At 41.8% G+C, this 16,419-nt stretch overlaps 1 protein-coding gene across 5 annotated transcripts in view; it reads left to right on the forward strand.

Moving 5' to 3' along the window:
- ADCY10 (adenylate cyclase 10) overlaps window positions 1-16,419 on the forward strand; it is a 98,182-nt gene that overhangs the window by 20,163 nt on the left and 61,600 nt on the right. For all 5 annotated transcript variants that reach the window (XM_035279230.3, XM_078356337.1, XM_078356338.1 and 2 more), the window contains 5 exons: window positions 187-275; window positions 8,230-8,421; window positions 10,984-11,102; window positions 11,401-11,477; window positions 13,233-13,422. In XM_035279230.3, coding sequence (XP_035135121.3) covers window positions 187-275; window positions 8,230-8,421; window positions 10,984-11,102; window positions 11,401-11,477; window positions 13,233-13,422 — 667 coding nt within the window. The remainder of the gene's footprint in view (window positions 1-186; window positions 276-8,229; window positions 8,422-10,983; window positions 11,103-11,400; window positions 11,478-13,232; window positions 13,423-16,419) is intronic.

The raw sequence follows: 16,419 nt of genomic DNA on the forward strand, positions 1-16,419 counted from the left end.
CCTCTGAGAGCTCCTCCTTGGATTACCCCTGGCCCTTTCAGCCCCTAGGTCTCCCAGCATCTCCTGACAACTGGAAGGACAGGAGAGAACACTGCCCAAGGGAATAGGGACTGGGAGTCTCCTCTCACTAGCACTGCAGAGCCACGCTTCCCTCTCTGAGCCTGCGTCCTTCTTCTGCCTTCTTAGACATCCTGAGGCTTGCGTGCACATTGAAGCCTGATCCTGAACTGGAGTTGTCCCTACAAAAGTATGTGATGGAAAGCATTTGGAAGCAGGTATTTTCATAATTGAATTTATTGGCTTTTGGGATGTCAAGGATCTGGACAGCTGGAATTTTAAGATGTAAGAAAAAAACCCAGCAGCTATTAGTAAAATGTCGCATTAAAATAAAAAGACATTCTTTTCTCTTTCTTTTTTTTTTTTTTTTTTTGAGACAGAGTCTCAATCCGTCACCCAAGCTGGAGTGCAATGGCGCACTCTAGGTTCACTGCAACCTCCACCTCCCAGGTTCGAGCAATTCTCCTGCCTCAGCCTCCCAAGTAGCTGGGATTACAGGTGGGCGCCACCATGCCTGGCTAATTTTTGTATTTTTAAGTAGAGATGGGATTTCACCATGTTGGTCAGGCTGATCTCGATTCCCTGACCTCGTGATCTGCCCACCTCAGCCTCCCAAAGTGCTGGGATTACAGGCATGAGCCACTGAGCCCGGCTAAGACATTCTTTTTTCTTTTGAGACAGAGTCTTGCTGTTGCCCAGTCTGGAGTGCAGTGGCACGATCTCGGCACACTGCAACCTCTGCTTCCTGGGTTCAAGCTATTCTCCCGCCTCAGCCTCCCGAGTAGCTGAGACTACAGGCATGTGCCACCACAATCAGCTAACTTTCTGGATTTTTAGTAGACAAGATTTCACCATGTTGGCCAGACTGGTCTCAAACTTCTGACCTCAAGTGATCTGCCCACTTTGTCCTCCCAAAGTGCTGTGATTACAGACATGAGCCACCACGATGAGGCTAAAAAGACATTCTCTACGTGTCATTGTTCAAATCTCAATACTTTTAAAGAGGGCATTATTTATCATTATACTGTGACAACAGGCATAAACTAGGACTGCGTTGCCTTATGTAATTGGGCAGATGGAAGCTGTTGCAAGCACATGAGCTCATGTGGGCACCCTCTCTATGTGCCACATAGCAGAAGACTTCAAGTGGATGAACACTGGTACACTCTTTCTCCAAGTCATTTGCATTAGATCTTAAGTTTTGAGATTTAACAACATAGGTAATTAGAATACTCTGAGCTACTTCCACCCTCCAGTGTTTTCTCTTTTTATTCTCTTAATCTTGGTTCTCTCAAATTTATTAATCCATGTGAATTATAACTGTCTCTTAGCACTCACCATATGCCAGTCACTCTGCTATTTCATGTATTTATTTTTCACAGTCCTTGGTAGATATTTTTATCCTCACTTTCTATGTATAAGAAAACTGAGACCCAGAGGACACTAGAACCTTTCCTGGGGTTATAAAGTAAAAGATATAGCTAGGATTTAAACCCTGGTCAGTCTGAATTCTACAATTTTCACACAGGCTATCCACCCTCCTAATACATGCCTGCTTTAATTCTTAGTCCATCAAAATGCTGTTGTGTCTTGGAGGAAATCTTTGTAAGGAAGGCCTGTCCAGTGGGTAGCTGCCTTCATAGAGTAAACTGGAGAGGTATCAGAATGCACTCTTCCACCTTCAGCCCATTGTAAAAGCATTACCTCTAGTGCCTGCAATTGCTTGACTCTTCATGGCTTTCGAAGCTTAAAAAAGTCTCCCCATGCTCCCCTAGCCATTCTCAAGAGGCATAATATATTATGCTTATTTAGTTGCAACCAGCTAAAAGCAAGGTCTTTAGTACTAGAATATTAGATGGACTCTGTGAGTCACTGGGAAAATTCCAGGCAGGAAAAATGTTTACCTGTTAAAGGTACAGCTAAGAAGAGGGTTGAAAACAAGACCAAACACAGCCTTCTACAACTTTACCAAGGCCAGCCCCTGCACCTAAAGAAGAACGGTCCTTAAAGATACTGTGGTCCTCTTTTCCAAGCCCAAACTCAGAATCTATCATCTGACAGAAGCTTTTCATTTATTTGTGAATGCTTTTATTTGAAAAAATCAGGGCCAGGTGTGGTGGCTCATGCCTATAATCCCAGCACTTTGGGAAGCCCAGACAAGTGGATCACTTGAGCCCAGGAGTTCAAGACCAGCCTGGGCAACATGGCAAAACCCTGTCTCTACAAAAATATAAAAATGAGTTGGGTGTGGTGGCATGTGCCTGTAGTCTCAGCTACTCAGGAGGCTGAGGTAAGAAGATCATTTGAGCAAGGAGATGGAGATTGCAGTGAGCCAAGATGGCACCACTTGCACTCCAGCCTTGGGGACAAAGCAAGACCCTGTCTCTAAAATAAAAAAGAAAAAAACTCAGTACATCGGTTAATTAGAAATTATTAAATCCCCTTTTATAAAAAGAATAAAATTACAGGAAACCAGGGCCATCCTAGGCAGTCAGGAAGCATAACTGCATTATTCCCTATACCAGTTCCTTCTTTAGTCTAGAAAATGTGCTTCATGTTGTCAGTGGAGAATCTGACACTTCTGTGGGAGAAAGTGCAATGATTTTTCCCCATTGGCTTGCTATGTACTTAATTAACAAAATTCAGGGATGATAATTGGCAGGAATAGTTTGGGAACACTCTCCTTTCTTTTCCCTGTGCCTGTTTTGGGTAGGCTTGGAGAGAAGAGGGGACCTAAATGAAATATACCACCCCCAAGAGGCAGGAGTATCTGGTAGATTAAATGTTGGATGAGGAGTCTGGAGATTTGGGTTCGAGTTTGTTGGGTCCTTATGTGACCTTGGGAAAGTTGTGTTACTTCTTCATGCATCAGTTACCTAGTCAGTAAAATGGGGATAATAATACTGATTTCATTTTGTTTAAACATAGAGTAAAAGAGAATGTGAAAACATTCCAGAAGGTTGCTATTCTTATCCCTAACTAGAAAAATAAGACAGTCAAACTCCCAGATGGCATCTATGGACCTGTCTGGGGCCTGGGGGAACTCATCACCCTGAGGGGAATGACATAAGCCTGGCTGGCTTTTCCACCGGCTGATTGTAGAGCCCTGAGGCCTTGAACAAAAATAGGTGGTAGCCCGATAGTAATCACAGCGAGCCTTGGGCAATATCCACTGCTGTGCTGGCTTCAGTTCCGGCCAATGCAGTCCCAGTGATCATAGCCACAAGGGTGCTTGTGTGACCCCACCCCCAGCTCCAAGCAGCTCAGCATAGAGAAATAGAGACTTGTTTGTTTGGGAGAAAGTAAGGGGAGAGAACAAAAGTCTCTGCTTGGTAATCCAGAGAATTCTTCTGGATTTTTTTTTTTTTTTTTTTTGAGACAAAGCCTTGCTCTGTTGCCTAGGCTGAAGTACAATGGTGCAATCTCAGCTCACTGCAACCTCCACTTCCCGGGCTCAGCGATTCTCCTGCCTCAGCCTCCTGAGTAGCTGGGATTACAGGCATGTACCACTGCACCCAGCTAATTTTTGTATTTTTAGTAGAGGCAGGGTTTCACCATGTTGGCTAGGCTGGTCTTGAACTCCTGACCTCAGGTGATTCACCTGCCTCGGCCTCCCAAAGTGCTGGGATTACAGGTATGAGCCACTGCGCCCAGCCCAGCATTTCTAGATGCTAACAGTGAACAATCTAAAAAAGAAATTAAGAAAGTAATTTTGTTAACAATAGCTACAAATAAAGTACCTAGTAATTAACCAAAGAAGTGAAAGATCTCTATTATGAAAACTGTAAAACATTGATGCAAAAAAATTGAAGAGGCCCTCCCAAAAAAATGAAAGATATTCCATGCTCATAGATTGGTAGAATGTCTGTACTACCCAAAGCAATCTACAGATTCAATGCAATACCTATCAAAATACCAGTGACATTGTTCACAGAAATAGAAAAAGAATTCTGAAATTTACATGGAAACACAGAAGACCCAGAGTAGCCAAAGCTATCCTAAGCAAAAAGAATAAATCAGGAGGAATCATATTATCTGGTTTCAAATTATACCCAGAGTTATAGCAACCCAAATAGCATAGTACTGGCGTAAAAACAGACACAGAACCAGTGGAACAGAATAGAGAACCCAGAAATAAATTCCTATGTCTACAGTGAACTCATTTTTGACAAAGGAGCCAAGAATATACATTGTGGAAAAGACAATCTCTTCAATAAATGGTACTGGGAAAACTGGATATCCATATGCAGAAGAATAAAACTAGACTCCTGTCTCTCGCTGTTTATAAAAATCAAGTCAAAATGGATTAAAGACTTTGAGACCTCAAACTATGAAAGTACTGCAAGAAAACATTGGGGAAACTTTCAAGGACATTGAAGTGGGCAAAGATTTCCTGAACAATACCCCACAAGCACAGGCAACCAAAGCAAAAATGGACAGATGGGATAACACCAAGTTTTAAAAGTTTCTGCACAGCAAAAGAAACAATCAACAAAGTGAAGAGATAGTATAAAATAATTTGCAAACTACCTATCTGACAAAGGATTAATCACCAGAATACATGAGGAACTCAAATAGCTCTATAGAAAAAAATCTAATAATCCAATTAAAAAATGGGTAAAATATCTGAATAGAAATTTCTCAAAGGAAGACATACAAATGGCAAACAAGTATGTGAAAAGGTGCTCAACATCATTGATTATCAGAGAAGTGCATATCAAAACTACAATAAGATTATCATCTCCAGTTAAAATAACTTTTTTTCTTAATATGGAGTTTTGCTCTTTTTGCCCAGGCTGGAATGCAATGGCACAATCTTGGCTCACTACAACCTCTGCCTCCTGAGTTCAAGCGATTCTCCTGCCTCAGCCTCCTGAGTAGCTGGGATTACAGGCATGCAGCACCACATCCAACTAATTTTGTATTTTAGTAGAGATGGAATTTCTACATGTTGGACAGGCTGGTCTCAAACTCCCAACCTCAGGTGATCCACCCGCCATGGCCTCCCAGAGTATTGGGATTACAGGTGTGAGCCACTGCACCAGGCCAAAGTGACTTTTATCCAAAAGACAGGCAATAAATCCTGGCTAGAATGTGGAAAAAAGGGGATCCTTGCCCACTGTTAGTGACAATATAAATTAGCACAACTACTCTGGAAAAGTTTGAAAGTTCCTCAAAAAGCTAAAACTAGAGCTACCGTACAATCTAGAAATTCTACTCCCAGATACATACTCAAAAGAAAAGAAATCAATATGTTGAAGAGATACCCAAACTTCAATGTTTATTGTAGGGCTCTCCACAATAGCCAAGACTTGGAAGCAACTTAAGTATCCATCAACAGAGAAATGGATAAAGAAAATATGGTACATATACACAATAGAGTACTTATTCAGCCATTAAAAAGAATGAGATTCTGTCATTTGCAGCAACATGATAGAACTGGAGGTCAAGAGGTCATTATGTTAAGTGAAATAAACCAGGTATGGAAAGAAAAACTGCATGTTCTCACTTATTTGTAGGAGCTAAAAATTGAAACAATTGAACTCATCAGGATAGAAAGTTATAAGGATGGTTACCAAAGACTGGGAAGAGTAGTCAGGGGTGAGGAAGAATTGGGGATGGTCAATGAGTACCAAAAAATAGAAAGAATGAGGAAGTCCTAGTATTTTCTAGCAAAACAGGGTAACTGTAGCAGAAAATAATTTAATCACTGATATGGTTTGGAGTTGTATCCCCTTTCATGTTGATATTCACTTGGGGTGGCTGGCAAAATGTTAACTATTAGGAAAAGTTAGATTGTAATCTCGAAACTTTTGGAAGGCTGAAAGGTTTTATTGAGGCACGCTGAAGGCAGCCGCCTCATTAACATTAGCATAGGAAAGAAATAGAGACCATCAAAGGCTTTACCCCACATCCCTTTGTCTCTAAACTGTTTACTCATGTAAACTTTGTGCTGGATGGTCCTCTCAGGTGGAGATCAAAGGGCAATTACCTGTTAATGTTTACTCTGGGGCCCCAGAACCTAAAGCTTTTGTCAGTAGTAAAACCATTCTCTTAACCATGTTAATTATCTACAAGTGTGCTAACTTAGAACCTCTATTGTAAAATGTATGGAATAAAATTGTGGATGAACAGGGAGTCTTGGTTGATTGGTTGCATTTCACGCTCTGAAAGCAGCCAATGGCCATCCCTAGCCCACTGGTATCACTGTAATGGTGTGAGAGTGAACTCATTCAGCCATCATTGAGTCAGGGTCTGCAGGCCAGACTTCCTTAGGTGGTGGTCAACATCTCACTCCCAAATCTCATGTTGAATTATGATCCTCAGTGTTGGAGGAGGGGTGTGGTGGGAGGTGACTGGATCATAAGGGTGGATTAACCCCTTACTATTCTCATGATAGTGAATGAGTTCTCACAGGATCTGCTTGTTTAAAAGTATTTAGCACCTCCCCCTGCTTTCCTCTGGCCATATAAGATGCGCCTGCTTCTTCTTTGCCTTCTATCATGATTATAAGTTTGAGTCCTCCCCAGCCATGCTTCCTGTACAGCCCATGGAACTGTGAGTCAATTAAACCTCTTTTCTTTGTAAATTATCCAGTCTCAGAAGTTCTTTATAGCAGTGTGAGAATGGACTAATACAATCATACATTTTTAAAATAACAAAAAGAGTATAATTGGATTGTTTGTTAAATGCTTGAGGGGATGAATAATCCATTTACCCTGATGTGATTATTACACATTGCATGTGTGTAGCAAAATATCTTATGTAACGAGTAATCCTGTTAAAGATCGGCCATCAAAACCACAGTATGGAGAATGTTGTTCAGTTGCATTTGCATGCCTAATATTAGCATATAAAGACTGACCAATTTATTTCTTCCCAAATGACATCTCAAAATACATAATTTCAGGATGAATGGACCACTGAAATAATGCATTCGTATGACTATTCAGGGGTTAGACCAGTCATACTGGCAATTTAAGTGGTCAAATCATTAATGTAATCTTTGCAACCACAGATGCAGGAGTAAGTCGATGTCTTTCAACAGTTAAAACCCTCTACAATGCTTTGTCATAGCAAAGCCACCTAAACTCTGTGTAGTGCTTCACATCCAGTTTATTCAGCAATATCACCTTGATGAAAGTTACAGAAGCATAGTGAGCTCATGGAATTCATTGCTAAGTTCATAGTATTGTCCAGTTACAACTTTAAAACAAAAAATATTTTTTAAAAAAACTAGTTCAAAATGTGCTACATGAGCTAAAATTCTACATTGTTGCAAAATGTTCCCGCTGTGTGGGTTAGTTTCTTAGTAAATCACTTTAACACCAACCATAGCATCAATACTCTATCTTGCTAATTTGACCAGTCTATAGTCAACTATTCAGTTAACCCTGTTTCACTATGCAAAATAAGTCATTTCATGATATTATGTAACCAGAAGTATGATATACAGCAGTTCCTGGGTTAAATCAAAGTTGACATCAACACCAAAAACAAATATAATTAGGCAGTACTAGAATGGCAGATAGGTAGGTAGATAGGTAGATAGGTAGGTAGGTAGGTAGGTAGGTAGGTAGATAGATATAAATCTATCCATGCTTTCAGCAGATGCCACAAATAATTTTTCCATGTAAATTAAATAGTAAAATCTTAGCACTAACTTGCCAAGCAACAGCATTTCCAGCTAGAACTTTATTTGTAAAGCTTGTTTCTGTTCAGAACACATCGTTTCTGCTGTACTCAACAGACTTTAATAAACCTACCATCTGTAAATATATATATATCTCATGTAACATGTAAATATATACATCTACTATAGACCTAAAAAAATTAAAATTAAAAAAAAATTTTTTAAATAAGAAAGCCAAAAAGAACAGTAGTTCTTTCCCTTATTGCAATGGCTCATATTGGCATGAGGGAGCCAGCAGTTGGGGTAATGGAGTGGTCGATGACCAAAAATTAGCACATATGTAAGTCCCCACTGGAAGAGAGGGATTTTGATTCTATTTCCATCTGCTTGACTTCAGGCCTGTTGGCTCTGCCATGTTGTATCTCACACATTCTGAGGTAGACATTCCCTAGATGATTACGGGTATGAGCTGGGGGCGGAGCTGGAGGAGGGACACTGCCAAGGACACCTGCTAGAGAAAGCTGCTCTCTACTTTGCAGATCGATGACAGACAGCTTCAGGGCTATTTGTCTGAGCTTCGCCCAGTGACGATTATGTTTGTGAACCTGATGTTTAAAGATGAAGAGAATGCAGAAGAGGTAGGCCCAGCCATCCAGGATGCCTGTGTACACATCATTTCAGTCTTGAAGCTCTTCCGAGGCCAAATCAATAAAGTCTTCATGTTTGACAAGGTAAGTGTGAGCTATGGGATGAGAACCTACCAATAGTTTCAGGTTAGCATTCATGGACAAGTACATTGGTGAGCCAGAGAGAATAGATTCTAGAAATTTAACCTAGAGGCCAGGCGCAGTAGCTCACACCTGTAATCCCGGCACTTTTGGAGGCCCGAGACAGGCAGATCACTTGAGGTTGGGAGTTCAAGACCAGCCTGGCCAACATGGTGAAACCCCATCTCTACTAAAAATTTAAAAAATTAGCCAGCTGTGGTGGCATGCACCTGTAATCTCAGCTACTCAGGAAGCTGAGGCAGAAGAATGGGTTGAACCTGGGAGGCAGAGGTTTCAGTGAGCCAAGATCGCACCACTGCACTCCAGCCTGGGTGATAAAGTGAGACTCGGTCTCAAAAAAAAAAGGAAATTTAACCTAGAAATCCAGTCATTATTTATAATTATAATAACTTCTATGGTGGATAGAGTGCTTATTATGTGCCAGGCACTGTTCTCAGCACCTGACCTGTACTGGCTCATTTCATCCTCATGACCACTCTGAGCAGTAGGTGCTCCTGTCATTATCCTCATTATATAGATGAGGATGCTGAGACAGAGATGAGGATACCAGGACAAGGCGAGATTACATTTACCTCATGATCATCCAGCTAGAAAGGGGGAGGCTGAGATTCAAACCCAGGCAGTCTGCGGTCCCTGTCTGAGCTCACTATGCGGGGCTACCTCTCACTACACGTAAGACCTCTCCAGCCCAGTGCATGGTGGCTACCTCTCACTGGCTACCTCTCCAGCCCAGCGCATGGTCTATCACCCAGGGGTTTCTGGTCAGGAGTCTAGTAATCTTCACACCCCAAAGCTTGTTTTCAAGAATGCCCACCTGCCATGTCAACATCTCCAGTTCCCCTTTTATTTCCATCCACGGAAGGGAGGGGACTGCCTCTGGCTGCTCCCAGGTGTTTTCACTCTGTTCTTAATCAATTCAGAGAAAAGCGACGTGATGAACAAATGACCACAGATGCATCTGTGAGAACTGATTTCCCATCTCAATCATTTTTGTGTATTAAAAACAGAGCACTTAATTATGGCCCCACATCCACTCATTCACTAATTCAACAAGCATTTACTGAGCATTTCTTAGAAGACTGAAAGCTAGGGCTGGGCAGCAGAGATGAGTAGCACACACATTGCTACACAACCAGGGAGGAAGCACTTATTCCACAGGAGACAGAATAACTCTGTGCTATGGGAGTTCTGGGAAAGGGACTACTGCTGGCCTGGTGCCTCCAGTATCTTCTTTAATATTGACTCATGAGTATCGTAAGAAAAGAGTGAATAATCTAAGAGAACAGTCTTTCGTGTCTTACAGACATGGCTCCAAAGATTCCTAGCTGTTAGACTTAATGAGTCATTGAACTTCTCTGAGCCTTGGTTTATTCCTCTTTGAATGGGGATAGTATTTGCCTCAAATGACGGTGGAAAGTTTTGAATAATGTAGTATGTAAGAGGCACTTTGGTGTAACGCCTGTCTTAGATCTAGTCAGCATTAATAAATGAGAGCTGCCAGTGTATGACTAGGGGGAATCAAAAGCTCTTGTCAAGCCACTACATAAATTTTCAGGCAAAAGGGCTCTTTGCTTCCCCCAAAGGGGTTGCCCTCTTTACACATGCCTGGAAGCAGATTTTCCCCCTTCATGTGAAGCCAGATCCCAGTCCTTTTTAAGATCTAACAGTTGATGAAATTCTTTTGGAGAGGGTTAAAATAATTGAGGTATTTTAGTGTTTTTTTGCATTTTATCAGGATGTAACATGTCAAAAAGTCAAAATTTTAATCCGTCGCCCTTTATTCACAATACCCTTTTCTTACAGACAACAGCACCTGACTGAGGTCATTTTTTAAGTGACTAATACTACAACTGTCAAGCTTTAGAGTTAAATCATTGCTTTGAACAGTTAGCTTTATGATAAGAAAACCAACTCACAGCCTAAGCCTTTATCCCTAAGAATGACGACAGTATCTGAAAAGTACTTTTCGGTTTATGACGACTTTTTGAGTATATATAGCACATTCATTCTTTTAGTAGCCAAAAACATCTCAGCAGCTCTACAGTATACCCATTTTCAGATTGATAAACTCAAGTTCCTAGATTATAATTGGCTTCTCTAAGTTTCCATAGTTCAGAAGCGGCTTGAGAACAGACACTTTCTGATTCCAGAGCTGGTGCCTTTTCCTCTGCTCTGAGCTGCTCCTTCACAGACTTAAACTGAGCACCTTGCCACGTGGGACCTTGGCCACAGGAGAGAGTAGGCCGGAGCATGCACACAGATAGCTCAGCCCTATTCAATATCTCTGGAGCAAAAACAAGCCCTTCTCAAGGGCTCAAGCCCTCCTGTCGATGGTGCAGTAGAAATGATTGAAGTGTACTAAAAATAAAATACTGTGAGAGAAATCATGATGAAATCTGATTCAGAAACTGAAAATTGCCTCCGGCTCTCTGTTGAGCCTTCCTGCCCGTCCAGTTTAAAGCACACTGTCCACAGCTGTGGTTGCTGTCTCTCTCTCCCTCACAGGGCTGCTCCTTCCTCTGTGTCTTTGGCCTCCCTGGGGAAAAGGTACCTGACGAAGTCACTAATGCTCTGGAATGCGCTATGGATATATTTCACTTCTGCTCTCAAGTCCACAAAATCCAGTAAGTATTGACCCTGGCCCACCCAGTAGTCCCTGACCCTTTTGAAGCATAAGTAGGGAGGGCATGCAGGGAACAGAAAAGAAAGAACAATTAATTAAGAATTGAGTCCTGTATCTCAAACTGCTGTTCCTCCTTCGCATCTCCAGGCTATGTACAAATGCCATAAACTAATTAAAATGGGTAGAGAAAATCCTTTCCCACTCTTTGCCAACCCATGAATTATTTCCCACCCTTCCCACTTTCTCTGCACTCATTATCTTTATCTCTTTCCCCACAAATCTTGTCTCCCCTGCACCAGAACTGTATCCATCAGCGTTGCCAGTGGGACTGTCTTCTGTGGGATCGTTGGACACACTTTGAGACACGAGTACACAGGTGTGCTGAGTCAGCTCATCTCCACTTTTAGCAAACACAGCACCGTGCCACTGGGCTTTGTGGAATGAAGCACAAAAATGAGTGAGACATGAGCCCTGCCTTCAGATAGTTTAGAGTTTTCCAGATGGAGCCAAGCCCTGGAGATCTCAGTGGTTGCAGAGCATGCATTTCCGGGTCTATGCATGAGTATGAGAAATATGTTGTCATGGGAGGAGAGCAGTGGGAGGCTATATGTTGTTGGAATGAGGGGCTCTTATAATAATTTCCTGTTAACATTAAATATTTACTTCTCTTAATTCCTGGAATAGGTTAGAATTCCTTAAAAATTATGAATATTGGCTGGGATCACTCCTGTAATCCCAGCACTTTGGGAGGCTGAGGTGAGATCAGGAGATTGAGGCCATCCTGATCAACATGGTGAAACCCAGTCCCTACTAAAATACAAAAAATTAGCCAGGTGTGGTGATGCGCGCCTGTAGTCCCAGCTACTCGGGAAGCTGAGGCAGGGGAATCGCTTGAACCTGGGAGGCAGATGTTGCAGTGAGCCAAGATCGTGCCGCTGCACTCCAGCCTGATGACACAGCAAGACTCCATCTCAAAAAAAAAAATTATGAATATTGATATTACTGAAAAATAATGATACTCTGAAAAGAGAGTAGTAATAAGGAAACGTTATCTCCAGATTTCACTTCTCTATTACTTCCCTCTTCAATCCTATCCGTGTTTATGATTTTCAGCAATACTGCATCTAAAATACTGAATATATGTAAAATACCAAAGTAGTCATGTCTGAAATGATACAATGTCTGAGATTTTCTTCAAAAGTACACACGGTGGGGAGTGTATGTGGGTGAGGATGGAGCAGGATTGGCCATGGGTTAACAGCTCATTGGAATGGGGTGATGGGTGTATGGAAATTCATTATATTTTATTTTATAGTCAATTTTCTCCACAATAAATAGTTTTTAAAAAGTGTATCTTGTTCAGAAGTATTCAAGCTTATGGTAAAGTGACACATTTGCTACCTCATTTGTGGTAATATAATTGAGGGCTTACAAGCAGGCAGCTGCTGTTCAAAGTGAGAAACATGTATTAACTCATTAATCTTCATAAACTACCCTCTATGATAGATACTATTATCATCCCTATTTTATGGGTTAGAGAACGAAGGCATGACAGTTATTTAAAGTAATTGTCCCAAGTAATTTGCATATAGTAGTTAGAGGTAGAGCTGGTGTTCAACCCTGCACAGTCTGCCTTCAGAGCTTCGCTTCAATCCTCCATGCACACCTCTTCTAGCGCCGTTTACTAAACCGAGAAATCGTCAAATGAAGGTTCATTCACAGGCGCATACAGACACAGTTTTGTGTCTCACATGGGGATCAGTACCCCAGGCCCCAACTTGTGCTTGTCCACCTTGTAGCAGAAGACCAGCTTATACCTTCCTGAGAGCCTTCAGTGCTGTGGTCACCCCACTTACAGAGCCTACTCCATGCTCAAGGCCCTTCCATCCCTCAGCAGATCAATCTCTTGGCCTCCCAAGTGAGGCAGAAACTTTGCTAATGGCTACCTCCCTGCATATTTTGTTAATAGCCATTGGCTGAATATGGGTCTTGAGGCTAGACTTGTGTGTCATTCATGAGAAGCAAAGGGAGTAAAAGGTAAAAATGCTATTTGGAGACAGTATGTTTCCGATTACATTCAGTTCAATGGCGGTTATTTCCCTGACCTTTCACTTTCTCTTTCTTGTTACAGTCATTGGTCAAAAAGTCAACATAGCTGCCAGGTTGATGAATTACTTCCCAGGAATTGTGACCTGTGACTCTGTCACCTACAATGGGAGCAACCTACCATCATACTTGTTTAAAGAAGTTCCGAAGAAAGTTATGAAAGGTGTTGGAGATTCTGGACCATTCTATCAGTGTTTGGGCCTTAATGAGAAAGTGTGAGTGTGGGGCATTAATTTTGGCAGTATATGTTAGTAAAGAAGAGGGAGAATTATGATAGCAAAGCATCAACCATTTAAGATTTGGAGCCAATTCAAGAAGTTGAAATCCATGCTTTCCCCAGACCAAGGCCCAGACCAAAATCTTTCATCTTTTCTCCATCTGACTGACACTATGGCATGGTGGAAGATCCCATTCTCTCCTCAGATCTGAGAATCTGAGGGTGACTCTTCAAAGAAGAGTACAAACCAAAGAATCCTCCCATCTGAGTATCTATTTACACCCAATGCACCCAATCAGCAACCATTAAATATTTACTAATGATGCCAACCATATGCCCAGGCATTGTTAGGGTTAGAAGAGTATAAGATATTATATCTCCTCTAAGTCTTTAGTGAAATACATTCCCCAAAAGCTCAGCATAGATTTGTGGGTGTCACTTTGAAGCTTAAAATCCTTCAATGGATTCTAGTCATTTTCATGGTGATGATCAAATTCTTGGCAGTGATATATAGGTACCACCTGCCTTTCCAACCTCATCTCCTCCTGTGCCCCCTCCTCTGGGATGTTTAAGTAGATTGTCCTCATCAGCACCCACCCATCTCTGGTCTACTAGGAAAATCACAGTCAATATTTGAAACCCAGCTCAAGGGTTTCATAGACATTCCTCTATGAATTCCCCATCCCAACTAGACAGTTAAGCTCTTTCCTCCTTTGTCTTCCTTCTTCCTCTTCCTTTTTTCTTCTGACAGCATATGCCTCTAGTAGAGCACTCCTCACCCTATATCACAAATATTCACTTGATATACTTTTCACTTGTTAAACTGTGAAATCTGTGAAGATACTAATTCTTTATTCTTATATCCCCAGTGGTTGGCATACAGTCCTCAATAATAATGAACTAATAAATAGCGTGGAAAGCAGAAAGTTGTTATTCTTTATATTAGCAGACTAAAATTGAGGTCTTCCAGGGTCAGATAACAGAATCAGGGCTGCAGTTGGGTCAAGGTGTCTCTAGTACTCACTTCAGCATTCCTGAGGCTTAGCACTGTGGTTGGCATACATAGGCCATCAGTAAAGTGCGGGTTGAATAAATGAATGAATATTTTTAGTATTTATTAAGCATCAGTTACTTTATCTTAAAATGTACGGTCATTTTTTTTTTTTTAGACAGAGTCTTTCTCTGTCACCAAGCTGGAGTGCAGTGGCGTGTTCTTGGCTCACTGCAACCTCTGCCTCCTGGGTTCAAGTGATTCTCTTGCCTCAACCTTTGGAGTAGCTGGGACTACAGGCACGCACCACCACGCCCAGCTATTTTTTGTATTTTTGGTAGAGTCGGGGTTTCACCATGTTGGCCAGGAGATGGTCTGGATCTCTTGACCTTGTGATCTGCCCGCCTCAGCCTCCCAAGGTGCTGGGGATATAGGCATGAGCCACAGCGCCCAGCCAATTTATTCTTAATATTGACCATATGAGATAGAAACTATTAAAATTTCCATTTTATAAATTTGAAAACTGAGGCTCAGAGATGTTAAAGGACTTGTCTATGGCCATTACTGAGCAATGGAGCCAAGGTTCAGTCACAATAATGTGGCCTTACAGGCAATCACAAAGCCTCTGTGGTGTGCAAAAATAAACATTTATTTTTCTCACAAATGTGGGGTTCAATTGTTCTCAGCTGGATTTGGTTGATCTTGTCTTGCCTTTTTCACATGCCTGGGGTTCAACAGGCTGTTGGCCAATCTAGGGTGGCCTCAGTTTGGGTAACTGGGGCAATTTGGCTCCATGTGTCATCTTCCACACGGCATGTTTGTCCTGGCAATATTAGAGGAGCAAGAGAACAGGCCCAGTGCAAAAGCATTTTTCAGGCCTCTTACTATGTCTATGTTTGCAGATATCCCACTGACAAAAGCATCCACAAGGCTGAGTCCAGAACGAGAGGACTCTGCCAAGTTACATAGCAAGGGGCATAGATACAGGCGCTGGGGCCATTCATGCAGTTGATTTACTATGCAAACCCAGGACTATCTGATCCCAAAGCCCGCAATCTTCAAGATTTTTTTTTTTTTTGTACCATCTCTGTAGATAAAAAGGTGCAGAAATATACATACAGATATGAACAGGGCCTAGTTCCTGCCCTGAAAATTCACAATCAAGTAGGGAAGACCAACATACAAAAAGTTAGCTGTACGTTACATGGGAACCTTTGATAGATGCAATAAGAGAGGCATAACAAAGTAGTATTGTAGTTCAGAGAAGGGCATAATGCATTTTGACAAAGGGCTTCTTCGAGAGATAGTACTATGGAGTGAGCAAACATCTGCAGCCTGGCCTACGTTTGGATACTGTTAGTATCCTGTGTTACCACCTGCTATGGGAACTTGGCAGTTAAACTCCTTATGCCTGAATTTCCTTACCGGTAAAATGAACTTAGTAATAATACTTCTTTGTTGGTTTGAGATGGAGCTTTGCTCTTGTTGCCAAGGCTGGAGTACAATGGCATGATCTTGGCTCACTGCAAACTCCGCCTCCTGGGTTCAAGTGATTCTCCTGCCTCAGCCTCCAGAGTAGCTGGGATTACAGACGCATGCCACCACATCAGCTAATTTTTGTATTTTTAGTAGAAATGGGGTTTCATCATGTTGGTCAGGCTAGTGTTGAATTCCCAACTGCAGATGATATACCTGCCTCGACCTCCCAAAGTGCTGGGATTATAAGCATGAGGCCTTGTGCCCAGCCAGTAGTACTTTTTAACAGTGTTTTTGTCAGGATTTTAAAAATGATGCATATAAAAAGCACTTTGCACCAGACACATAGCATGTGCTCAAAAAAGGTACATTATTATTGTTTGAGCAACTGGTGGAATCTCTGCAGGATGTGTGACTCTGCCCCACGTTAAAGTCTACTGGGTCATATATCAGGTGTCTGATCTCCCCAGAAAGGGGTTTCCTCTACCAGTGCAGAATCAACAAGCATTTATTGAACAATATGCCAGG

The sequence above is a fragment of the Callithrix jacchus genome, chromosome 18 (genome assembly GCF_049354715.1).
Source record: "Callithrix jacchus isolate 240 chromosome 18, calJac240_pri, whole genome shotgun sequence".
Classification (NCBI taxonomy): domain Eukaryota; kingdom Metazoa; phylum Chordata; class Mammalia; order Primates; family Cebidae; genus Callithrix; species Callithrix jacchus.